The sequence below is a fragment of the Heptranchias perlo genome, chromosome 24 (assembly GCF_035084215.1).
Source record: "Heptranchias perlo isolate sHepPer1 chromosome 24, sHepPer1.hap1, whole genome shotgun sequence".
Classification (NCBI taxonomy): domain Eukaryota; kingdom Metazoa; phylum Chordata; class Chondrichthyes; order Hexanchiformes; family Hexanchidae; genus Heptranchias; species Heptranchias perlo.
Window position 1 is genome coordinate 32021542 of NC_090348.1, and position 26928 is coordinate 32048469.

At 41.2% G+C, this 26928-nt stretch overlaps 1 protein-coding gene across 1 annotated transcript in view; it reads right to left on the reverse strand.

Moving 5' to 3' along the window:
* Positions 1 to 3297: 3297 nt before the first annotated feature.
* The window catches only part of LOC137341868 (semaphorin-3E-like), a 216037-nt gene continuing 192406 nt past the window's right edge, over positions 3298 to 26928 (reverse strand). Inside the window, exons 11-17 of the mRNA XM_068005378.1 lie at positions 19888 to 20119; positions 18891 to 18982; positions 18737 to 18778; positions 17799 to 17965; positions 9614 to 9681; positions 7433 to 7572; positions 3298 to 3895 (exon numbers count right to left, since the gene is read on the reverse strand). Of these exons, the coding sequence (XP_067861479.1) occupies positions 3437 to 3895; positions 7433 to 7572; positions 9614 to 9681; positions 17799 to 17965; positions 18737 to 18778; positions 18891 to 18982; positions 19888 to 20119 (1200 nt within the window). The 3' untranslated portion in view covers positions 3298 to 3436. The remainder of the gene's footprint in view (positions 3896 to 7432; positions 7573 to 9613; positions 9682 to 17798; positions 17966 to 18736; positions 18779 to 18890; positions 18983 to 19887; positions 20120 to 26928) is intronic.

Here is a 26928-nt window from a genome sequence, read left to right on the forward strand (position 1 = left end):
CTCCATCTGTTTCTTAGACCAGGGTTTCTAATTCTCATTGATGCAATCTGTGTAGTCTAATTCAGCTACAAAGCCACCCAAACGGCACTTGGATTAGAGGTGTGACATACCTCCAAGTCATCTCTCCATGTACGGGCTTCACACCTGCTGTAGTATAAGTGCAGTCCGGCCTAAAGCAAAATGTAAGATGTTCCAAGGTGGTCCCGTCAGCTCAATCCTAATGTTAAAATTAACTTAGCTTTTGAATGCCAGTGAACAGAACTCTACACCTACACCTCCCAAATCTGTGCCCATCTTTCCTGCAACTCCATGTTTGAATCCCTCTAACCAGGTTTCCACCCCTGCCAAGGTACTGAAATGGCCCTTATCAAAGTCACAAATGATATCCTATGTGACTGTTCCTCTTCATCCTTCTCGACCTGTCTGCAGCCTTTGACGCGGTTGATCACACTATCCTCCTCCAACACCTCTCCTCCGTTGTCCAGCTGGATGGGACTGCGCTTGCCTGGTTCCATTCTTATTTATCCAGTCATAGCCAGAGAATCACCTGCAATGGATTTTCTTCCCACTTCTGCACTGTTACCTCTGGAATCCCCCAAGGATCTAACCTTGCCCCCTTCCTATTTCTAATCTACATGCTGCCCCTTGTGACATCATCCGAAAACACAACGTCAGGTTCCAAGTGTACGCTGACAACACCCAGCTCTACCTCACCACCATCTCCCTCGACCCCTCCACTGTCTCTCATTTGTCACACTGCTTGTCCGACATCCAGAACTGGATCATCAAAAATGTTCTCCAACAAAATATTGGGATGACCGAAGCCATTGTCATCGGTCCCTGCCACAACTCCGTTCCCTAGCCACCAACTCCATCTCTCTCCCTGGCCACTGTCTGAGGCTGAACCAGGCCGTTCGCAACCTTTGTGTCCTATTTGACCCTGAGATGAGCTTCCACATATCCACTCCATCACCAAGACCACCTACTTCCATCTCTGTAAGATCGCACATCTCCGCCCCTCCTTCAGCTCATCTGTTGCTGAAACCCTCATCCATGCATTTGTTACCTCTGGACTCAACTATTCCAATGCTCTCCTGGCTGGCTTCCCCTCTTCCACCCTCCAAAAACTTGAGCTCATTCAAAACTCTGTTGCCCATATCCTAACTTGCACCAAGTCCCGTTCACCCATCACCTCTGTGCTCGCTGACCAACATTGGTTCCCAGTTTGGGAACGCCTTGATTTTAAAATTCTCATCCTTGTTTTCGAATCCCTCCATGGCCTCGCCCCTCCCTATCTCTGTAATCTCCTCCAGCCCTACAACCCTCCGAGATCTCTGCACTCCTCCAATTCCTGCCTCTTGTGCATCCCCGATTTTAATAGTTCCACCATTGGCGCCGTGCCTTCAGCTGCCTAGGTCCTAAGCTCTGGAATTCCCTCCCTAAACCTCTCTGCCTCTCCTCCTTTAAGGCGCTCCTTAAAACCTACCTCTTTTGATCACCAGTCCTAATATCTCCTTATGTAGCTCGGTGTCAAATTTTGTTTGATAATCGCTCCTGTGAAGCGCCTTGGGACGTTTTACTACATTAAAGGCACTAAATAAATGCAAATTGTTGTTGCTGTGTATGATTGCACCTGCAAATCTAGGCTGTCGATGGGCAGCGATGAAGGAATCAGCAGTGTAACTTTGATCTATCAGCCTGTGTCACACCTGCAGTGTAACAACACTATAGATCTTCAGAGTTGAAGAAGAAGATCTGCACTGTGCACATCCCAGCTGTCTAAGGAAGCAGACGTATTATAGATATCTGTCTCAGTTTAATATCTGTATGGTGCAATGCTCAGCTGGCATATCTGTTATACTGTCACCTTATACTGAACTCAGCAACAAAGCTTTGCACATCCCTGGATGTAATGCTGCTCCTTGTGTTCCTAATTTTAATATTGGGAGAGAGCAGGGGTGGGGAGGTGGGGGGACAGAATCACTTCAAGCATAACATTAAAAATAGCTAGAGGGATAAAGTTCCTTGAGGGTCCAGTGGACTACTTGGCCAATTTCAAAATGTGGCTTCATACCAGGCTGCAGTATAAGATTACCTACTGGAGGGAATCTCATAATTCTTGGCTTAATGCATGTGGGAATCAGATTGTTGAAATGACTCCTGAGTTACATTAGCACTTTTTTGTCAATGTTCATCAGAAACTGTTTTGCATCAACATAAAAATGATCGTATATCTGCAGCTCAATAAACATTTACCACTGTTTGGTTCGCTTCTGTTTTTTCAGCATTCAAATATTAAATGTTGAAAAAAGCAACTGAATCATAACTTTCAAATGACCTTTGAATACTCTATAGAAAATACAAAGAGCATGTTCTGCATCATAATTCGATGGTTCTTTTGCCTAGAATAAAGCAATTTTCTCTCTCGTGTAATGAGTATATCCTGGTTGTATTCAAAAAAATTTAATTAAAAAAGGCAAATGTTAAGATTTTAATCGAGAGGAATAAAGAGACACAAAGAATCAAATACAGCCAGTCCCTTTTAAACATCATTATCAATTTGTTCCAGTCTATTTTGTAAACGTTCCTTTGCCAGTGCTTTCATGCCTCAGTAGGTGTTATGAGACGATTTAAAAACTAACATAACAGCAATTCATATTTGGATATAAAGATGTGATCCATCTGGCAATTATTATACTTTAATAGCTGTTTCTTAATAATCAAATAAAACCATGGGGTTAGTCGAAGGTCAGCATTTTTCATTTCATTTGACTTTTGCTCTAATTGAAGCTGTTTTAATGTTGACTGTCATTCAAAGAAATATAGAAAGTTGTATTTAATTAACTATATTTGTTAAAGGGGCACTACCTTTGTGGGCAAAAAAGTGTTTGGCAAGCCTTTCTTTGTTGGTGCAGAAAGCCAAAAGAAATGTGTATCATTTTAATTGTGATGGTGTCACAAGCAAGAGATATGATGCATTTTAATGACATTTACGTCAACAAACAAAAGAAAGATTTGCCATATTGACAGAGATAATTTAATAATTTCATTAAGACATTAACCTATCAACAAGTGTAATAGGATGACCTTAAAATATTAGAGAACCACCAACTGTGGCATGAAGGAGATAACTACTCAGGGTTAATTGAAAAGCTGTGTGGAATTATATACAACAGTGGTCTTGAATTTTAAAAAGCATGCCAATCTCTAAAGCATACACTTTATGATGTTACAAGAACTGTTAACAGCACCAGTGACACATGCATTTATTTGCATGTGGAGTTAATGAAAGTTTGAGCTTTGGAATCCAATTGTGTAAAATAGGTACCTGTAGTGCATCTTGTAAACAAGAGATATGTTTCCTAAAACATTTCTTTGACCCTTTTATCACGATTATATCATCCTTTAAAAAAAAACACTCAAATGTTTATAGTCCTCATGTATCTAAAACATGCCTTGGTGTTCGGCGATGTTCCGATTGACCTCTGGTTTTCATTTTTCTCTCCTGTGCGCTGCTATACTTCCATTTATTCCCTGCTGCTTTGTTCTTCTTTCTCTTCTTTTCATTGCACCACATTTTCTGGCAGTATTCCTCCACCCTCTGGAAGTTACTGTAACCTATTAACTGGAGAAACTCCTTGTACCATGGTCTAGTTCCTTGATGGCTACCAGGTTGCACCACGCAGGGCATTTTGCGGGGCGTCTCCTCTTCATCGTCTTTGTGAAATATACCATCAATCTGCTCCTCTTCCAAGACGTCCAGTTTGATTTTCGTCACTGTCTGTATGAAGCCATGTTCTCTTGCTTTGCAGGAGTATGTCCCAGCATCCATTCTGTGAAGTTTGAGAAACAACAGTCCCAGATCTGTTTTAATCACCCGATCATCTGTTTTGACCTATGAGAACATCAAAATAAGAAAGTCCTTTTAATAGAGTTCTGACTGGTCCTGTTGATGAGGTTTATATGTCCATATATAGCAGTTCTGGATAGGACCATATTACGTCAACATGGAGCATATTCAGTGGAGTATTAGATTAATAAAGGAATCATGTATTAATCTGATTGTTTCTAACAGTGGATGTGTCTGGTTTCTCATTTAGAGAGAAAAATCTGTCTTTCAGTCGGTTTAATCTGTGTACGCAAAGTGGGTCTAATTGACATGCAGTGCCACAGTACCTTGAAATTGGGATTTTTGAGTGCTAGCATATGAATTCCTTCATTAAAATAGTGGACAAAGGAATTTCATGCAAACATGCTCAGTGTTGGTACTTTAATGTTGAAAGGGTCTAATTTCAAGTAGTATTATAAGCTTTTTTTGACAAAATATTTACATGATTTACATATTCTCAGCAAATATTTCAATGTTCATTAGAACTCAGATGATTCTTAACCAAATAGCAATTTAAGATATGAATTCAAGTCACTGAAAATGAGCTGTTTGTAAAGGATGGGAAGACTCAGAGTATTTCACAAATAAATTAAGGCAGGTGAGAGTGTTAGGGTTTGAAGCCATCGTCATAAAGGGAAGAATAACATGATTTAACTGTTATGCTACAAGGAATCTTCTTCATTCCATTTTTTTCCTCAGTAATAATCACAGCTACTGGTTTATGGTGACTGAATAAATCAAATTCCATTATTATTACATCAGATTCCAAATTTTTGTCAACATTTTAGGGATTGAATTCCACAATTCTGTCTTTTTTCATGAAAACTGTAGACTTGGTAATAAGCAAAAGAAATTATTAAATATGCTTACTTTCAAATTACCATTAGTTATTGAGAGGGTAATAAAATGTATTGTAATCATGTTTATTGTTTTCAATAGTAGAAGAAAATAACAACAGACTCTTCCATTGATGTGACCCCATAACCAATAAAATAATCTCCCCAATATTTAAAACTTACAAAAATTAGTGACTAAAAATCTCAAAATGTAATCTAAATAAAACCAGATGTGACACAATAAAGCCTTTTTACTGAGATTTAATTGTGGACCCCTTGGGCAGATTGTTTGAGTCTTGCTGTGCTTAGTCTTTATGTCTGTGACCTTCCATTTCAAAATGACGTCTTGATCAGTAATCTATTTATGTTGTATAGCAGTTAAACATGCTCAACATACCCTGACCTCGTCTATTACAATGCTAGTGTCAGAAGTACTGAACTGTAAGTGAAAGAAACATACAATATAAATGACCAGGCACCCAGACAAAAATGAGTACAGATGCAAAGAATAAAAGAATTGGAAATAATAAAAGAGATGGCATCAATGAAGGATGAAGGAACAGAGTGTCTTGTGGCCAAATTTGCTGATGATACAAAGATAGGTGGAAAAGCAAGTTGCGATGAGGACACAAAGTATCTGCAAAGGGATATTGACAGGTTAAGTGAATGGGCAAAAATTTGGCAGATGGAATATAATGTGAGAGAATGTGAAGTCGTCCACTTTGGGAGGAAAAATAAAAAAGCAAAATATTATTTGAATGGAGAAATAGTACAAAATGCTGCGGTACAGAGGGAGCTGGGTGTCCTCGTACATGAAACACAAAAAGTCAACATACAGGTGCAGCAGGTAATCCGGAAAGCAAACGGAATATTGGCCTTTATTTCTAGGGAGATGGAGTATAAAAGCAGGGAAGTCATGCTACAACTGTACAGGGTGCTGGTGAGACCACACCTGAGTACTGCGTACAGTTCTGGTGCCCCTATTTAAGGAAGGACATACTTGCATTGGAGGCAGTTCAGAGAAGGTTCACCAAGTTGATTCCGGGTATGGAAAGGTTGTCTTATGAGGAAAGATTGAACAGGTTGGGTCTATACTCATTGGAGTTCAGAAGAATGAGAGGAGACCTTATTGAAACATACAAGATTCTGAGGGGACTCGATAGAGTAGATGCTGAGAGGATGTTACCCCTCACGGGGGAATCTAAAACTAGGGGGCATAGTCTCAGAATAAGAGGTCGCCCATTTAAGACGGAAATGAGGAGGAATTTCTTCTCCCAGAGGGTCGTGAATCTTTGGAATTCTTTACCCCAAAAAACTGTGGAGGCTGAGTCATTGAATACATTAGACAAATTTTTGATCAGCAAGGGAGTCATAGGATATGGGGAAAGGGCGGGAAAGTGGAGTTGAGGTAAAAATCAGATCAGCCATGATCTCATTGAATGGCGGAGCAGGCTCGAGGGGCCGAATAGCCTACCCCTGCTCCTATCTCTTATGGTCTTATGGTCTTAATGTGAAACAAAAGTTGTGAACAAAGGTGATCAGACAAAAACAGTATGTCATGGACAGGACGATTTTTATTTCCACAAGTGAGGTAATCAGTGGTACAGGAATCCTTGGGTGGGATTGACCAACTGGCATGGTTTTTGAGGAAGAAATGCAAAGGCAAAGAGTGTCTCAAAGGAAACTAGTGTGAGTAACGGTGGCTGATGATGTAATAACTGTGAAAATTCAAATTAACTGAATTGTTTGTCCAGTTTCTTGGTTCTAAGTTCAGCGAAGATGTTTACTAGATACGGCATGCCAGGGGTTATATTCATTTGGAAGATGAAACAGAGTATTTGGAAACATTTGGAAACTGGAAGAGCCCATAAAATGATTAAACATGGTTCTCATCCAAATTAATTTAGGCTTTTATCTAGTTTGTCTTGGGATGGTTGGTGAACATCATAGGAAGCCTCATATGAATACAGATAGGAAAACAATACTGGAAACATTTCCCCCTAAATAGTTAATAAGGTTGATATGTCTGAAATCTGCATGTGAAGCCAAAACCAATTCCATGAAATGGCATTTGTTATCAATACTTCAAAGGATATAACATTCCTGAGTGCACTGTCGTTTTGGAATAATGACGTATCCTGATAGGTTCATTATGAATCATACATTTATCATGTATTATTTCTTTTCAATAGCTCAAAGTTTGGCTTGATCTAAACACAAGTTTTATCAATACCTCCAGCTTCAATCTGCATTAAGGTTGCATTTACTCTACAATTGTAACATAGGTGCAAAGTGGTTTCATTTGACATCAATGCTGCAGTTTCAGTGTAAATGCAGCCTGAATCCAAAGTTTAGGCCCTGATCTGACTCCAGAGTGAGGCATAGTGAGACTCCCTGGAAAAGGTCATTTTACTGACACTAAACTTGTGTGAATGCACAAGAAAACTTTGTACCATTAAAACTAGAATCAGACTGCTTTACGAACTATTGGCATCATGCATATCAACAAAACTGCTTTAGCACAGCAGGTATTGCAATATCCCAGTGATTTGCACAGGCTTGACCACAATGACATTTTTAAAAAGTGCTCATCAATACTCTTGCTTATATAAAATTTATTATTTCTAGCATTTTAATCTATGGGCATATGGTTTTGAAGTTGAACTCACTCGAGTAAAATTTAAAATTCATTCCACAAATAACTTACCTCATCTTGTCCCATGTTATAGGAACCTTCCACAAACCACAAGACTTTAGCTTGTGGTGATCTGGGGGTGCACTCCAACAAGGTACTGTTTTTCTCAATACCATATAAAAGTCTTTCCTCTGTTTTTGTAAGTGTCTCATCTGAGCCATGCAAGAAAAGAAAAAGGCATTTTGTTTATGTAAGAACTAAAATACTAGTAATTAATATAAAATTATTATTATGCTTTTAGCATCACACCATCGAAGGTATCTCACTTCCACAAAACCTGTTTCAGCTAGAGCTGAGACTGCAGGTTTCATGTTACTTAGTAATCAAGTATTGGTTATAAACATATACTTCTTAATGGAGTAAACCATACTCCAACCCTTAATTGGAGGGTTTCAAAATTGAAAATACAACATTTGCAGCAACTAAAGTAGCAGAAAGAATGGAGAAAAAACGACATTTTGTATCAATTGCACCCAACCTGTTTTATTATGAAACACTGTTTCTGACCAGTGTGTTCCATCTCTGATGAAAGTGAAAAGTAATATCACTCCTATCTAATGTAAGGAATCTTACAACACCAGGTTATAGTCCAACTGTTTTATTTGAAAATCACAAGCTTTCGGAGGCTTTCTCCTTCATCAGGTGAGCGAGTCACCTTCGTCACCTGACGAAGGAGAAAGGCTCCGAAAGCTTGTGATTTTCAAATAAAACAGTTGGACTATAACCTGGTGTTGTCAGATTCCTTACATTTGTCAATCCCAGTCCATCACCGGCATCTCCACATCATCACTCCTATCTAGGCATATTATAAGTACGTCCAGGGGTGAAAACATTTTATGTGGGCATTTTGATCTGCAACCAAACAACACTGGTCTCAGCCATTTCACGACCTTGTAACATGACACCAGTGGGTTTATTAGTGAACTATGCAACTATTACCTTACTCTTGCAATATGAACAGGTTATGCAACATTTCAAATTTATTCCACATTTTCAACATTCTTTATATTGTCAATTTTGAGATGATCCTAATTTGAAAGTAAGCTGGGTCAAGCATTACATGCGTACTTCTTTCAACTTAGTATACTGTATTCGCTTTTCACAATGCGATCTCCTCTGCATTGGGGAGTCCAAACGCAAATTGGATGCTCGCTTTGCTGCACACCTCCATTCAGTCCGCAGGTGTGACCCTGCGCTTTAATTCTCCATCCCACTCCCACTCTGACCTCTCTGTCCTCTGCCTCCGACACTGTTCCATTGAATTTCAATGTAAGCTCGAGGAACAGCACCTCATCTTTTGAATAGGCACTTTACAGCTTTCCGGCCTCAACATTGATTTCAATAACTTCAGATGATAACCCCTGCTCCCATTTTCTCGGACAGCTGGTGCTGGTAATGGTTCTGCTGTAACCATTTACACCTTCTCTGGATCAATCTTTTGTTTCTTTATTGTCCCATTACAACCCCCCTTTTGCCTTGCACCATCATCCCTTTTGTCATTTAATCACTCCTGCTGTCCACCCAATCACAGACCTACCCTTTTGTTCTTTCCTCCCCTTTTCCTGGCTCAGTACTTGCTTTTAAACTGTTAAGTCTCTAACTTCTTCTAGATCTGATGAAAGGTCATCGATCTGAAACGTTAACTCTGTTTCTCTCTTCACAGATGCTGCCTGACTTGCTGAGTGTTTCCAGCATTTTCTGTTTCTATTTCAGATTTCCAGCATCTGCAGTATTTTGCTTTTGTATTAGATGCGTGGAATATTCTTTCAGAGACATCTTGCCAGATAATCACGGAGATGACTTGATAGAAGGAGGTTTATGGAATTGATATATTGCAAATGGGAATATTATTGTGGGGGGGGGGAGGAAGAATTAGGAAAGAAGGATGGATGGAATTTTCCTCAATGATTATGAATGCCACGTGCAACAGAATAGAACACATTAAATAGCAAGTTATTTCAGCGAGACACATTATGCTGAGTTGAAAGACCTGAAACAAAAAATCAGACACAATGGATTTGAAGAATGAAAAATATTTCAATAATGTTTTAGTAAGTTATATAATTCTTGAAAAAAACTCTCCAAATGCAGGGGAAATAAAACCCTCATGAATCCTCATTGTTTCTAAAATGGCAAAATCAGCCAGTGTTATGAACTGAATACAATAATCTTATCCATTGGGCAGTCACATACCATTTCGCTGCTGGCCTAGGCACTGCTGGACTGCATCACCATGTCGAATATCTTGTCTACGGAAACGCCTGCAGAATAAGGGGTGGACAAGATATTTTATTTTTCAAGAACGCACAGTCCTCTGATATTATCTACAGGTACATTATCTTCCATGTATTTTCTCAAAATGAGGTTTCATAAATCTATGCCAATATAGATAAAATATGCAGATAAAATTTTTCTCTTCATACTATGTTGTTGCACTTTTGGCATCACACTCCCAAAGGACATATATTTGTCGACTCATCAGTCTAATATTAATTCAACAAATAGGCCTTATTTAACATCATATGAATAACAGAGCCTCTAACTTTCGGTCAAATATCATACCAATTGGGAACCCTCTGTGTTTGAAATAAATATATAAATAATAATTTTGGATTGGGAAAAGAATGAATGAAAGTGAAGCTGTTTTATGGTAGATGAAAGTGATGCAGCAGATAATAATGTCATGTCATTATTAAAGATACCGTGTGATCAGAAAACCCCAACCAGTTGGATTTTAACATTCAGGTCACTCTGTTTTAACCATATATAAAGTGAAAATAGTTCTACGAAAATATTACATGATGGAATCGAAAAATGTGGCTCACAGTAATGTCATAGAAACACAGAAAATAGGAGCACCTGTAGGCCATTCGGCCCTTTGGGCCTGCTCCGCCATTCAAAATGATCATGGCTGATCGTCTAACTCAGTACCCTGTTCCCACTTTTGCCCCATATCCCTTGATCCCTTTAGCATTAAGAAATATATCTATCTCCTCCTTGAATATATTTAATGTCTTGGCCTCCACTGCCTTCTGTGGTAGAGAATTCCACAGGTTCACCTCTGAGTGAAGAAATTTCTCCTCATCTCTGTTCTAAATGGCATACTCTGTATCCTGAGACTGTGACCCCTGGTTCTGGACTCCCCAGCCATCGGGAACATCTTCCATGCATCTAGTCTGTCTAGTCCTGTTAGAATTTTATATGTTTCGATGAGATCACCTCTCATTCTTCTAAACTCCAGTGAATATAGGCCTAGTCAACCCCATCTCTCCTCATACGTCAGTCCTGCCATCCCAGGAATCAGTCTGGTAAACCTTCATTGCACTCCCTCCATGGTAACGATATCCTTCCTCAGATAAGGAGACTAAAACTGCACACAATACTCCAGATGTGGTCTCACCAAGGCCCTGTATAACTGCAGTAAGACATCCCTGCTCCTGTACTCAAATCCTCTTGCAATGAAGGCCAACATACCATTCACCTTCCTAATCGCTTGCTGCACCTGAATGCTTGCTTTCAGCAACTGGTGTACAAGAACACCCAGGTCTCCTTGCACCTCCCCTTTTCCCAATCTATCACCATTCAGATAATAATCTGCCTTTCTGTTTTTACAACCAAAGTGGATAACCTCACATTTATCCACGTTATACTGCATCTGCCATGTTCTTGCCCACTCACCCAACTTGTCTAAATCACATTGGAGCCTCTTTGCATCTTCCTCACAGCTCACATTCCACCCCAGCTTTGTGTCGTCTGCAAACTTAGTTCCCTCATCCAAATCATTGATATATATTGTGAATAGCTGGGGCCCAAGCACTGATCCCTGCAGTACCCCACTAGTCACTGCCTGCCACCCGGAAAAAGACCCATTTATTCCTACTCTCTGTTTCCTGTCTGTCAACCAATTCTCAATCCATGCCAGTGTATTCCCCCCAATCCCATGTGCTTTAATTTTGCACACTAACCTCTTGTGTGGGACCTTATCAAAAGCCTTCTGAAAATCCAAATACACCACATCCACTGGTTCTCCTCTATCTATTCTACTAGTTACATTCTCAAAAAACTCCAGTAGATTTGTTAAGCATGATTTCCCTTTCATAAACCCATGCTGACTTTGTCCAATCCTGTTAATGCCTTCCAAGTGTTCTGTTATCACATCTTTCATAATAGACTCCAGCATTTTCCCCACTTCTGATGTTAGGCTAACTGGTCTGTAATTCCCTTTTTTTTCTCTCCCTTCTTTTTTAAATAGTGGGGTTACATTTGCTACCCTCCAATAATGTGTAGGAACTGTTCCAGAGTCTATAGACCACCAATGCATCCACTATTTTCAGGGCCACTTCCTTTAGTACTCTGGGATGTAGATTATCAGGCCCTGGGGATTTGTCAGCCTTTAGCCCCATTAATTTTCCTAGCACTTTTTAAAAAACTAATACTGGTTTCCTTCAGTTCCTCCCTCTCACTAGACCCTTGGTTCCCTAACATTTCTGGGAGGTCATTTGTGACCTCCTTTGTGAAGACAGAACCAAAGTATGTGTTTAATTGTTCTGCCATTTCTTTGTTCCCCATTATAATTTCCCCCATTTCTGACTGTAAGGGACCTACATTTGTCTTCACTAATGTTTTTCTCTTGACATATTTATAGAAGCTTTTACAGTCAGTTTTTTATGTTCCATGCTAGTTTACTCTCATACTCTATTTCTCCCCTCTTAATCAATCTCTTTGTCCTCCTTTGCTGAATTCTAAACTGCTCCCAATCCTCAGGCTTGCTGCTTTTTCTGGCAATTTTATATGTCTTCTCTTTGGATCTAATACTATCCCTAATTTCTTTTGTAAGCCATGGTTGAGCCACCTTTCCTGTCATATTCATTTAATGGCCTCCTCACAAATGTAGTTATTTCCTGGACACACAGAAGGAATAAACGCATCTTGTGTGTAACTAATCAAGGGATGAGTTATAGGTATGAGTGCAGTCCTTTCTTAGCTCTGGACGATGCAACTAGCTTAGCCAAAGTATTTCTCATGATGTGGAGATGCCGGTGATGGACTGGGGTGTAGAAATGTAAGGAATCTTACAACACCAGGTTATAGTCCAACAGTTTTATTTGAAAATCACAAGCTTTCGGAGGCTTTCTCCTTCGTCAGGTGAGTGTGGGATTCCATGAAGGTTACCGCATATATAGTCAGAGAACAATGCCTGGTGATTACAGGTAATCTTTCCAACTGCCCGTTGTCAAGGCAATCAGACAGAGAGACATTACATACAGGACTACTGAATATACAAATGGTCCGAACCCAAAGACAGAGAGAGAGAGAGAGAGAGAAACATCCGAAAGGAAGGAGAAAGCCTCCGAAACCTTATGATTTTCAAATAAAACTGTTGGACTATAACCTGGTGTTGTAAGATTCCTTACATAAAGTATTTTTCAATTGAAAGGCAAGTTCCATCATGGTTACAGAATCATAGAATGTTACAGCATAGAAACTGGACATTTGATCCATTAAATTAATGCCAGTACTTTTCTCCACATGAGCCACCTAGCCTAATCCTTCTTTTCTGCTCACTCCCCATACCTTTTAATATTCTTCTTTTAAAATAATTTATGGATTCTGCTTCAACAATGGTTTGTGACAGATAATACCACATTCTAATCACCCTCTGAATAAAGAATTATTTTCTTATGCCTGCTTTAATTCTTGTGATTATTTTAAATTGTGCCCCACATTACTGTCAGTGGAAACAACCTATCTTTATTTGCCTTATCATAACCCTTCATAATCCTGAAGACGACTATCAGGTCACTCTTTAACCTTGGTTCCAGTAAAAGCTCTAACCTCTCAGGTGTGTCCTCATAACTATAACCATTCATCCCTGGTAACATCCTGGTGAATCTATACTACATCTTTTCCATTGCTTTATTACCCTTCTTATAAGTTGATGTCCAAAACCGTACACAACACACCAACTGATAACCTTATAACCCTATTCTGACCTCTTCTAGTTGCAGGTCTTTCTTGGAACTTAACTTTCAGCTAAGCAGACAAGACATAAGATATTCTAAAATGACATAAATGTACAATTTTTTTCCTTTTGTGTGTACATTGTGCAGAATTTAATATTGTATTAATGGTTCTTGAGATAAATACTGCTATTGTAAGTATTGTTGAGATAGCTCAGACGGATGAATAATGGGAACGGACGGAGAATGGTATCATTACGGGTGATTGAAAGATAATAAGTACACTAGCTCAATTGGAAGGATCTGCTGCTCAGAAGATTTCACAGATAAAGTACATAAAATTGGTCATCATGGGAGAAAAAGATTACTTTATTAATCTATGCAACAGTAACAAAGCAAATATCTGTGTTCATTCATTGTGAGGTAATGATAGTGTTGGGAATTTTCATCTTTAGCCCCACTCACAGCTTCAAAAATTTACAGATTAAATATAGCATGGACCAAACACAATGCATTCCTTCGACTGCCCAGTATAGCTAAACTTCCAACCTTATTATGGACCCTCTGCATATCAGCAGGACATTTTGATTCCCCATCTTATTTATCAGCCCCTCTCAAAAAAAAACTCTCAAACTCTCCATTTTTTCCAACCACAGCCCAACTCCAATCGCTCTTTCATTCCAAAGTTGTGGAATGTGTTTTTGCCTCACAGCTGTAACAACATCGAGAACAGGAAGAAGAACAACAACTTGCATTTATATATTGTCTTTAATGCGAAGAAATGCCCCTAGGTGCTTCATAAGTAGGCATCAGTTAAAAACAATGCCAAGACAGGAAGAGAGAGATTATGAAGTGTGACTGAAAACTGGGTCAAAGACTTGGGTTTTAAGGCTTTCAAGATGGAAAGGTTTAGGAAGGGAGTTCCACAGAGTAGGATTCAAGTGGCTGAAAGCTCTGTCACTGATGGTGGGGTAAAGGGATGTGAATGCATAGAAAGCCAGAGTCAAAGGAACATAATATTGGGAGGCTAGATAAGGCTGGAGGAGATTGCTGGATAGGGAGAGATTTATAGACAAGGACAAGAATTTTGAATTTAATGCGTTGGAGGATGGGGAACGGGTGTGGATTAGTGAGGACGGGGTGATGAATGAACAGGATATAGTGTGGGATAGGAAATGTATGGCAGAGTTTTGGACAAATTAGAGCTGATGGATAGACTGGATATCAGAAAGCCAAGCATTTGAATAATTGAGTCTGGATGTGATAAAGGCTTGTATGAGGGTTTCAGCGCGGTGGGGCTGAGGTTGTTGGGGAGATATGCAATGTTGCGGAGGTGGAAGTAAGTAGTCTTAGTGATAGGATGTAGGGAATAAAGCTCATCTCAGAGTTGAACAGGATACCAAGATGATAATCAATTTGGTTTGGCCTGATAGAGTGGTCGGGGTGGCAGAATCAGTTTCAAGAGGTTGGAGTTTTTGGTGGGGGGGGGCGGGGGTCAAAGACCGATGGCTTTGGTCTTCCCAATGTTGAGCTGATGGAAGTTATGATTCATTCAAGATTTAATTTTGGACAAGCAGTCTAGCAGCACAGATGAGCCAAAGTTTTCTCCAGTTTAAAATTGACAAAAACAAAACCATTCTCTTTATTGACAAAACGAGCCCCTACAGGCCTCTGGTCTTGGCTTCGTCAATCTCCCTGGCTGCCACTCAGGGTAAGTTAAGTGGTGCAGAACCTTGGTGCAATGCTTGATGCCAAGCTGTGCTTCGTTCCCCACATCTGTTCCGTTACCAACATTGCTTTGTCTCACCTCTTCACCACTGTCTGCTTCCATCCCTACTACTTCCCTCACTCCTGCCAAAACCATAATCCATGCCTTTATCACTGTGAGCATTGGCCTGTCTAATACTTTCCTAGATGGCCTCCACCTTCCATGAATTACAGCATATTTTGAATGCTGTGTCATCCAATCTCACATGTACAAAGTGCCACACTTCCATTACCCCCATCCTTTCCAAGTTCCATTACCTTTAAATGCCTGAAGAGTTGCCCCTCAAGATCCTTGTCCCCAGTCTGCTCCCTTTTAATCTCCTATGGTCATACATCCCTGCATGCATCCTCCATTCCCCTGATACTGGGTTATTCCTTGTTCCCTGCTCCCCCCACTCCATTTTTGGGCCGCTCTTTCAAAAACTACACCCCTGTGCTCTGGAATTCTCTCTCTAGATCCTACACCTTGCCACCTCTCTCTCTAACTTTCAAAAACTTTCTGAAAACCATTCTCTTCAGTTCCCCAAACTTTTCTGTTTTCCTTTTTTGCTTTGTGCTCGCCATCCACTGTAGTTCCTCCTTGATGAAAAGCGTTTTTGAGGCATCTTCTTGTTTTGCAGTATACTCTAACCTACTTCTGCACCAAAATATTTCTTAAATATATTTGAAGATGACAAAATATTTCTAGTTCTTTACAGACCTGTACAATTTCCTCTGTTTAATTACAACTCCATTCAGAGAAGAAGGAATTTTGTGGAAACTATTTTTGGTATAGGCTCACTTACTTTCTGAACCAGTTTTTCTGTTTTCTTTGGAATAATAGAAAGTGTGTCTGTTTATTTGTTCATTACAATGAGTTGGGGGAGGGGGCATTTGCTTTCTGATAATCTTAAATTCCATCATTTGTGAATCTGAATCTCAATATCACAGATTGGTGCATAAGCTTCCCTTTACCTAAATAGACAACTGAATTTCCCCCTGAGGTGAGAGGGGAACATATTTAAGGTTTTGAGCTATTCTTCCAAGCCACCTACATATACTTGGCACTTGTCTGGCTTCAACAAAGAGCATACAAACATACTTTGTGAAGATTGACACCATCCATGTACACAGTGGCATTGAGCCCCTCTGACCATACACAGTGTTTACATTTTCAGGGCTACAACTGTAGCTGCACCCAACATGCTCTGATCTGGTCCAATGTCAAATATCCATGAACTAACTCAAAGGGACTTGATTTGTTTCGCACTGGATTTCAATTGATTCCTGCTCTTTCTATTTACATATATGAGGAGAGCTAATGCACACCACCAGAAGAATTACATTTTAAAAAATTGGCAGGTTGGTAATATCTAGGCGAGGGGGAGAAAACTGAGTTCATTCTATGTTTTATGATAAGAAGGTCTTCCACAATTTCAGAGATTTAGTGCTTTGTGGAAAGGCTGACATGGGAGGTTTCTACATTGACCCACATTGCCTCCCAGACCCCCAACACCTCCAATTTAAAATGCTTATTCTCGTGTTTAAATCACATCGTGGCTTTGCCCCTCCCTATGTCAGTAACCTCCTCCCAGCCCTATAACCTTCCCAGAACTCTCTGTTCCACTGACTCTGGCCTCTTGTGCATCTCCCATCCCTTGGCCCCACCATTGGCAGTGTCTCCAGTCGCCTAGGCCCCATGCTCTGGAATTCCCTCTCTAAATCCCAATGCCTTTCCACATCCCTCTCCTCCTTTAGGACCCTCCTTAAAACCCACATTTTTGACCAAACTTTTGGTCACACCTCCTAATATCTCCCATTCTTGCCTAGTGTCAATTTTTCTCTGATTATACCTCTGTGAACTACCTTGGGATGTTTTTCTATGTTAAAGTCCCATATAAATGCAAACTGTTGTTGCTCTGCCTCAAAGCACATTCCTTGAAAATTATAGTGAACTTGCATGTTTTATTTGTATCTTTGACATTACTAAGTGGTCTGATTGGAGAGCTTTGGATAACACTCTAGAGACACTGCCATACATTGGTAACAAGGTAACTTTTCTAAGCCTCAACAAGTTCTTAGTAAGAACGCATTATGGTCAAGGCCATTTACGGGAGGTAGATGGAATCGCAGCATTCAATCCTCAAAACACCGAGGGAAAACCCTTTTATTCCATGTAGTGAAAATGGAATTTGGTTTATTCAATCGGTAATGATAAATGGATGGAATTGCAGAATGTGAGCCACAAAACACTGATACAAATCCTGTAATCCCAATGAATGAAAATTGAATTTTGACTTACTCAGTCACCGTATGCCGGTAACGCTGATTATGGTATATTGGCACCCTATGGGAGAGGTTTTACCAATCCTGGTAAAGTGACTTACACCCAGGATCGTGAACAGAGAAATGATTCTGAGGCACAATGGGTGATACAATATTGTCATCATGTTAATCACTAAAATGTTCTAACTTATATAAAATTTACTTAAAGCCTAGCATAAAAATGTCCATCGCATCTGATGTGGCAGAAACATACCCATTGAACTAACACTGAGTTTGTAAGGTCTCTCTTAGTGGAACCAGATCCTGCTTAAAATATCCCCAGCACTTAAAATTAATACAGTTGTTCAGATTACAAATAACCCATGTGGCAAACAGAAGCCAGTTACCTTTTAGCAGGTGTCCCAAGTGGATAATACCTGGTACAGGACACTCCATCCCAGGCACAGTAGGGGTCTCTGGCTAGGCAGCAGTCAGTGCAGGCTGAGCCATACATGTCACACTGATGGAGCTTCACCTGTGCAATAGCGGACTTAGAGCCAACGTATAAGTTTTGCTATATCGAGAGGAAAAGAAAGAAAGTATTCAGACCCATCGAACTGGTGTCTAATCCCTTTAAACAATTAATGTTAGAAAATAATTAATAATTAAAATGTTGATGAAGACAGCAGAGTTGTCTGGAGCCTGTACACAGACAGAGATAAATTGACTTTAAAACAAATAAAAAGAAAAAAAATGCAAATGCTGAAAATCTGAAATAAAAATAGAAAAAGTTGGAAATGTACAGCAGGGCCATTAGCATCTTAAAAAAATTAGGGTTTACACCCTACCCCGAGGTTCTGACAGAAGGTCCAGACCCGAAACATTAACCTGTATTTTTTTTTCTGATGCTGAAGGACCTGCTGTGTATTTCAAGCATTTTCTGCTTGAACTTAGTGGGATGGTTTGTAACTTCTGCCCAAAATAAGGGTGAAGTCGGTGGAGCGACTGCACTGCCCGTTTGAAGCCAGCGTCGTTCAAGATGACGTTTTGTTGGCTTCTGTGGTGCTTACATAACTTTGTGGCTGCTGAGATGTGATGTGAAATGCACCCTTTGTCTAGCAGGGTGATTCTTCATTGGTCATTGATCTCAATGGCCCTCCATATTTGAAGGGACCATCTGAGTGGATAATGTCATTATTTCCATTCCCATGTGTGTATGCATTGTGGAAAAACATACTGTAAATTGATACCACAAAGTGGTGATTCAGTTTCATGAATGATCTATTATTGCTCATTATGGTTGCTTTTTTATTCTTTGTTTTGACCACATTTGCACATCTCTTACCCGTTTAACAGAAAGCTCCATGGTGATAATTGGAGTTGGCACCTGAAATTGAAACAAATGTCCCAATTACTCATTGCCCATTAATATTACAATGACTCAAGTACAAAGGAGCACTAGAACTCCAACAGAGAAAGTACAACATGTAAATTCTTACCTTAAATATCTGCAACTCTTCTAAAACCACTTCCTCCATCGTTTCAGTTTCTTTATTGTAAATTGTAATAATTTTTAACACCATCCCTGCATCTGTGGAAGGGAAAAAAGAGTAGTTTCAACGCAATTTACTGCCAGTTATATTCTAATGTTCTACAGTAAAATTAGCAGTTCAAATATGCTTTGGAAGTATTCACCCTATTTTGACGTTGTACTTAACCTGAATCCTGAGAGGGCCGACTTGAAGTGTGTTGGCTCCTGAAAATGGCGCTGGGTCACTTGTTGTTCCGTTTACTCTGGCGCTCTGACTGTCGCCATCTTGAGTAGGATCTTGAGATGAGCGCCTGGAGCGCTCGCTTGCTTCAGATGGGAGGATACTTGTAATATGCAAATCGGGGTTCAATGCACATACTCTGAGTGACCTAACCGGCAGTCCCTTTGGAAGCCATTCAGAAATCTGCCAAAGTTTCTTTTTAATGTTTATGTTTGTTGGGGCCAGGATGAACAGGAGTGCTCCTCTCAAGCCCACAAAGAAACTGCGGTCCCTTGCCAGCCTGTGCATGCCCCCGCCCCCCAACCAGGTTCCAAATGTCAACCAACCAGCTTCACAACCAGCTCATTTCCTGCCCTCCTCACTCGCTGGCTGCATGTAAATGCAGTCCGGGTCTCGCGGTTGTTAAATTGGGCGGGTGGCAGGAGTGTTCATTTGGAATTTGGATTAGATGAAATCCACCAAAATGGCCTGAATTTGCCATGTTTATAGCCACAAACAAGCTGAATTAATGAGAAAATTAGGTCATTTGACACCTATTTGCTAGTCACAAATTGATACTACCTCCATTGGGAACAGCATTAAGACTTGTTTTCCAGTAAGACTTTCACTCCATATTTCTAGGCTGAATTTGGGCCCAGGTCCAAAAGGTGGAAGGGTAAACTTTTGCACATTGTGCCTTCCACCCTAACATTTGATCATCACTTTTCTATAAGCTCAGATTTACCTGTGCCAATAAACAGGACGTCATATTGACCATCTTCAGCTTCGACACGATCAACTACTATCTGCTTCAGGTTATGTTTCCCATCTGCTCGTAACAGCACAGGCCTCTTGTGTATAGGGTGAACTGGCTGGTACATAATGGGATGAGTGCGCACAAAGCGAAGGACATCATCTGGATAATCCTTTGTCGTGCGATATTTACTTCCAGGAGGTGCATTAATCTGGCTGGCACACTACAAAGGAGAACAAAGCATTTTGCAGTTATTGTGTCAAGCTAGAAGTGATTCATCCATTTTGTTATATGGACTCCCAGCTGCTTTGCACAACAGTGCCCCATGAAATCAAACTGATAAAAATCTTTTTGTCATTTTAGCATAAATCACATGCAACTGGAACATACAAATGAAGAAGCAAATTTGTTTTAAATAACACAAGATTTGGCTGCTGAATAAACTGCTTCAAAACAGAACAATTTATTCTACTTATACATTGTAATACAATGGGAATTCAAGTCATGCCAGAGAATATCATTATTATAGATACACTGTCTCTTTTAAAATGGACCCATTAGTCAAAGTTACCATTTCAGAATCCAACATTCTTTGCTGTTGTGGTGAGCTCGAAATTGAAACAGCAGGGTTCCTCTGATGGTATAGTGGGTAAAATACTAAGTAGGTATAGTGCTCAGCTGCACAGATCAGCAGGTCCCAGATTTGATTCTCACTGTCTGGCGAGTTAGCACATCTAAGCCATACAAGCATGTGAGACTGCTACAATTAGTCTTTCTGGATTAGAAAGGGGAAAAAAACTTACCTTGGGTTTCTGCACCTGATTGCTATCCAGTGATCCATGCAGAAAAGAATGCATTTGTGGACATCAGGTGAGAAAAGGATTGGTCTTGATTGTGATGACATCCTGGGGCAACCAGCGTGCTAATACTCGGGGGTCAATTTTAACTGAGAGCAAGATCGGTACATGGGGGAGGGGGTGGGGCTGGGCATAAATGAAGAATTGCCACTTGGCTGAGGCTCTGGAGGGTGCCTGCTGTTCTTGGGTCTACATCCCAGCACAAATCTGGGCCTTCAGGAGGAGGGGAGGAAAAAATAAATTGGAATAGCACTAACTGACTGCAGGAATTATTAGAGGGGATAAAGTGGTTTAAATAATTCAAGTATTTGTGTGTATCCCCTCAATGTAAGGTGATAACTCTGCAGAAAAGAACATTTTCAACTTGCAACACACTCATGATTTCAAACATTCCTAGATTAGGTACATCATGGACCAGATGCAAAGCAAAGCTCCTTTGGACTAACTAATGTTTCTAAATTCCCAACTTTAGAATGGTGTCTGTGCAGATTAACAGCACATTCCCATTATCCACATTATCCCATAGATCCTTTTCGGTACAAGAGTTAAAATTAATGGAAATCATATTTGTTTGCTTGTTGGCATATGCTTATATCTGCTGGGAATTTCGCTGAAGGTGCCCAAACACTTCATTTAGATATTTAAACAGCCAGCTGAAAGGGGACTTTCACCCCATCTGTTTGGACCTGATCCCAGGAGTGAAACAATAGTTTAATAAATCAGTGAACCATCATGTCCTCCATCCCTTGAAAACAAAACTAACAATATATAATGGGACAGAACTTATTCTGGACACCGTTCCTCAACGGCGTCCTCTCCAACCGCCGTCAAATCCATCGGAGCAAGTTCGTGAATGCGCACATGTGCAGTAAAACCCCGAAATCGCGAACTTGCTCTGGTTGGTTCACCGGCGTTATGGCAGTTCCGAATTAAAGGGCCACCTACACTACAATCAATACAATCAGCAAACATTTGTAAACTAACCCATCTGCCCAGCTGGAACGAAGATACTTACACCACGAGAAGGTACGCTTGAAAATACCAGCCCTACACTACTTTTTAAAAGCCCGGTGACTTATAATGACTGCAAAACAACAAAAAACTAAATTTTAAAAATGTGGACTGTCTATTTATTCCTATTTTAATATTTTTTGATTATTAAAAAAATTATTAAAATTTAATTTCTGTACGTTTTAATACATTATAAATCATTTCTGTGCCTTTTTATAATAAGGTATGTTATTACGTTAAATTTTTATTTAGACTAACATAGGGAATGTCTCTTTAAATGAATGAGCAATACTTGCCTGCTTGTGGGCGGGGCTTCCATTCTCACAGTCTTTGCACGCGGACATGGCCTGCGCTGATCTCGGAGCGCATCACTGGAGAAGATTTCAAAATTAAGCAAATGGACATCATGGCCTACGCAGTGAGTATATTCGTATTTTTTATTTTTAAAAAATTTGTTCATGGGATGTGGGCGTCGCTGGCAAGGCCAGCATTTATTGCCCATCCCTAATTGCCCTTGAGAAGGTGGTGGTGAGCCGCCTTCTTGAACCGCTGCAGTCCGTGTGGTGAAGGTTCTCCCACAGTGCTGTTAGGAAGGGAGTTCCAGGATTTTGACCCAGCGACGATGAAGGAACAGCGATATATTTCCAAGTCGGGATGGTGTGTGACTTGGAGGGGAACGTGCAGGTGGTGTTGTTCCCATGTGCCTGCTGTCCTTGTCCTTCTAGGTGATAGAGGTTGCAGGTTTGGGAGGTGCTGTCGAAGAAGCTTTGGCGAGTTGCTGCAGTGCATCCTGTGGATGGTACACACTGCAGTCACGGTGTGCCGGTGGTGAAGGGAGAGAATGTTTAGGGTGATGGATGGGGTGCCAATCAAGCGGGCTGCTTTGTCCTGGATTGTGTCGAGCTTCTTGAGTGTTGTTGGAGCTGCACTCATCCAGGCAAGTGGAGAATATTCCATCACACTCCTGACTTGTGTGTTGTAGATGATGGAAAGGCTTTGGGGAGTCAGGAGGTGAGTCACTTGCCGCAGAAGACTCAACCTCTGACCTGCTCTTGTAGCCACAGTATTTATGTGGCTGGTCCAGTTAAGTTTCTGGTCAATAGTGACCCCCAGGATGTTGATGGTGCGGGATTCGGTGATGGTAATGCCGTTGAATGTCAAGGGGAGGTGGTTAGACTCTCTCTTGTTGGAGATGGTCATTGCCTGGCACTTGTCTGGCGCAAATGTTACTTGCCACTTATCAGCCCAAGCCTGAATGTTGTCCAGGTCCTGCTGCATGCAAGCACGGACTGCTTCATTATCTGAGGGGTTGCGAATGCAACTGAACACTGTGTAATCATCAGCGAACATCCCCATTTCTAACCTTATGATGGAGGGAAGGTCATTGATGAAGCAGCTGAAGATGGCTGGGCCTAGGACACTGCCCTGAGGAATTCCTGCAGCAATGTCCTGGGGCTGAGACGATTAGCCTCCAACAACCACTACCATCTTCCTTTGTGCTAGGTATGTCTCCAGCCACTGGTGTTTTCCCCCTGATTCCCATTGACTTCAATTTTACTAGGGCTCCTTGGTGCCACACTTGGTCAAAAGCTGCCTTGATGTCAAGGGCAGTCACTCTCACCTCACCTCTGGAATTCAGCTCTTTTGTCCATGTTTGGACCAAGGCTGTGATGAGGTCTGGAGCCGAGTGGTCCTGGCGGAACCCAAACTGAGCATCGGTGAGCAGTTTATTGGTGAGTAAGTGCCGCTTGATAGCACTGTCGACGACACCTTCCATCACTTTGATGACGATTGAGAGTAGGCTGATGGGGCGGTAATTGGCCGGATTGGATTTGTCCTGCTTTTTGTGGACAGGACATACATGGGCAATTTTCCACATTGTCGGGTAGATGCCAGTGTTGTAGCTGTACTGGAACAGCTTGGCTGGAGGTGCAGCTAGTTCTGGAGCACAAGTCTTCAGGACTACAGCCGGGATGTTGTCGGGGCCCATAGCCTTTGCTGTATCCAGTGCACTCAGCCGTTTCTTGATATCATGTGGAGTGAATCGAATTGGCTGAAGACTGGCTTCAGTGACGGTGGGGATATAGGGAGGAGGCCAAGGTGGATCATCCACTCGGCACTTCTAGCTGAAAATGGTTGCAAACGCTTCAGCCTTGTCTTTTGCACTCATGTGCTGGACTCCGCCATCATTGAGGATGGGGATGTTTACAAAGCCTCCTCCTCCCGTTAGTTGTTTAATTGTCCACCATCATTCACGACTGGATGTGGCAGGACTGCAGAGCTTTGATCTGATCCATTGGTTGTGGAATCGCTTAGCTCTGTATATAGCATGTTGCTTCCGCTGTTTAGCATGCATGTAGTCCTGTGTTATAGCTTCACCAGGTTGGCACCTCATTTTTAGGTATGGCTGGTGCTGCTCCTGGCATGCTCTTCTACACTCCTCATTGAACCAGGGTTGATCCCCTGGCTTGTTGGTAATGGTAGAGTGAGGAATATGCCGGACCATGAGGTTACAGATTGTGCTGGAATACAATTTTGCTGCTGCTGATGGCCCACAGCGCCTCATGGATGCCCAGTTTTGAGCTGCTAGATCTGTTCTGAATCTATCCCATTTAGCACGGTGATAGTGCCACACAACACGTTGGATGGTGTCCTCAGTGTGAAGACGGGACTTCATCTCCACGAGGACTGTGCAGTGGTCACTCCTAGTAATACTGTCATGGACAGATGCATCTGCGACAGGTAGATTGGTAAGAACGAAGTCATGTAGGTTTTTTCCTCGTGTTGGTTCGCTCACCAACTGCCGCAGGCCCAGTCTGGCAGTTATATCCTTCAGGACTCGGCCAGCTCGGTCAGTGGTGGTGCTACCGAGCCACTCTTGGTGATGGACATTGAAGTCCCCCACCCAGAGTACATTCTGCGCCCTTGCTACCCTCAGTGCTTCCTCCAAGTGGTGTTCAACATGGAGGAGGACTGATTCATCAGCTGAGGGAGGACGGTAGGTGGTAATCAGCAGGAGGTTTCCTTGCCCATGTTTGACCTGATGCCATGAGATTTCATGGGGTCCGGAGTCAATGTTGAGGACTCCCAGGGCCACTCTCTCCTGATGCAGCCTTACCATGCCGATCGGAGCAAGTTCCGGCCCATTGCTTTTGATATGTATAAATATAATGCAACTATAGGTTTCAGGGAAATAGTTTAATCAGCTTTCGATCATTTAGCAGCGCAGGTTCTTGTAGTATTTTTTTGCTTTTACAAGTCTTGTTGAGGGTGGAGGTTACTATTGACAGATCTCTATAAATGCCACTTCTCAGCTGCCCTTGAAACCTACTTTTATATTTTCCTCATCTTGTGAGAATATGCTTGTCAGGATTCGCTAAGATCAATGACCAGGACGATGCATTTTTACCTGATCTTCCTGACCACTAGCCATTGCAAATCCAAGTAAGTTTACTTTTGACTTCTAGCTGGCTGTGTGAAACTCAGGCTTTGGGAGGCAGAACCACGAAGCAATATAAAAGAGTTGCACATAGCAGCCGAATGATAATTCAACTCTGCATTTCCTTGCATCTTCTGGGGAGAGGACTGGCCTTCACTTGGCACTTCTCTGCTGTGGGACAGTTCAGGTCAAAAACCTGGAAAAGTGGGGGAATAAAACTTGCATCCCCCATTGCTGTGATACATTCTGTTGATACTCCAGTGCACTCCATCATTGCACAGCCACAGACAGTTACATTTTAAGAAGCAGAACTAGTGTTTGAACTGAACAAAAATGGAAGTAAGGGTGTCATGCACATGACTGATTATTAAATAGAAAGCTAGATTAATAGCGATTCATTTAAAAGATAGAACAGAAAATTATTAATGGCTATTTTTAACAATGTTATTTAAATTTCACTCGATTAAAAAGAACAACAAATTTGCTGCTTTTTTGGTGCAGCTATTTATCCTGATAACTTTCTTGGTGAGTGCAATATGGTTCAGACTTGGTTAGTACCTCTGAGCAGTTGCCATTGTGTCTTTTTTTAAATACAAAGCCTATTTTGGGTTTACAAAAGGGTCATATATTGTAACATAATTACAGGAACATTGGCTAGAATCAGTTTAGATATTGTAAAGGCAAGTAGTATTTTTTAGGAGAAAGTGCTTTTCACCTTTTGCCCATAAACAATAAAATCAAACTTGTTAATAAGTTCTCCAACTGCTATCAGCAGTGAGAAATCAGCATGCTGGAGGTCCACCATGTGTCAAATCACCCAGTGAGAACGAACCTGCTCTGATGATGTATGTGGTAGTTTCATCTTTGGGCAGCTCTCATTAGGTTATGTGGGCACTCTTACTCATTCTGAATGGTGATCCTCTTGCTTCAACATAATTCTAAAGCTTAGCACCAGTCAAAGCTGAACAGACTGAATGTTTTAACTGTGTGGAGTGCCAGGATCAGTATGCAAATTCGGGAAAATGGTGATTCCATGCAATGTGTTGAGAGATGACCAAAGATGGACGTGGTGCATGTGTCACTTGAGTGGATCTTAAGATTGGAGGGGGGGAGGGGGGGCGGAGGCAGTGAAATTGATTTTCAGCAATAGCGTGAAATGCACTCAAAGTGAATCAGCAGCCTGTTTTACACCGTATCCAATCTTTTCTTCCATTGACTTTAATCGTGTGATTGACTAAGTGCGCTGCTGGTGAAGGCGAATCTCACCCCCATGGTGTTTCAGTCCAGCTATTGAAGATTGGGTCCAGGAACCTGCTAATAGAGACATAGGAATCATAGGAACATAGGAACAGGAGGAGGCCATTCAGCCCCTCGTGCCTGCTCTGCCATTTCATAAGATCTAACTGTGATCTAACTCCATATACCTGCCTTTGGCCCATATCCCTTAATACCTTTGGTTGCCAAAAATCTATCTATCTCAGATTTAAATTTAGCAATTGAGCTAGTATTAATTAGTTTGCGGAAGAGAGTTCCAAACTTCTACCACCCTTTGTGTGTAGAAATGTTTTCTAATCTCGCTCCTGAAAGGACTGGCTCTAATTTTTAGACTGTGCCCCCTACTCTTAAAATCCCCAACCAGCGGAAATAGTTTCTCTCTATCCACCCTATCTGTTCCCCTTAATATCTTATAAACTTCGATCAGATCACCCCTTAACCTTCGAAACT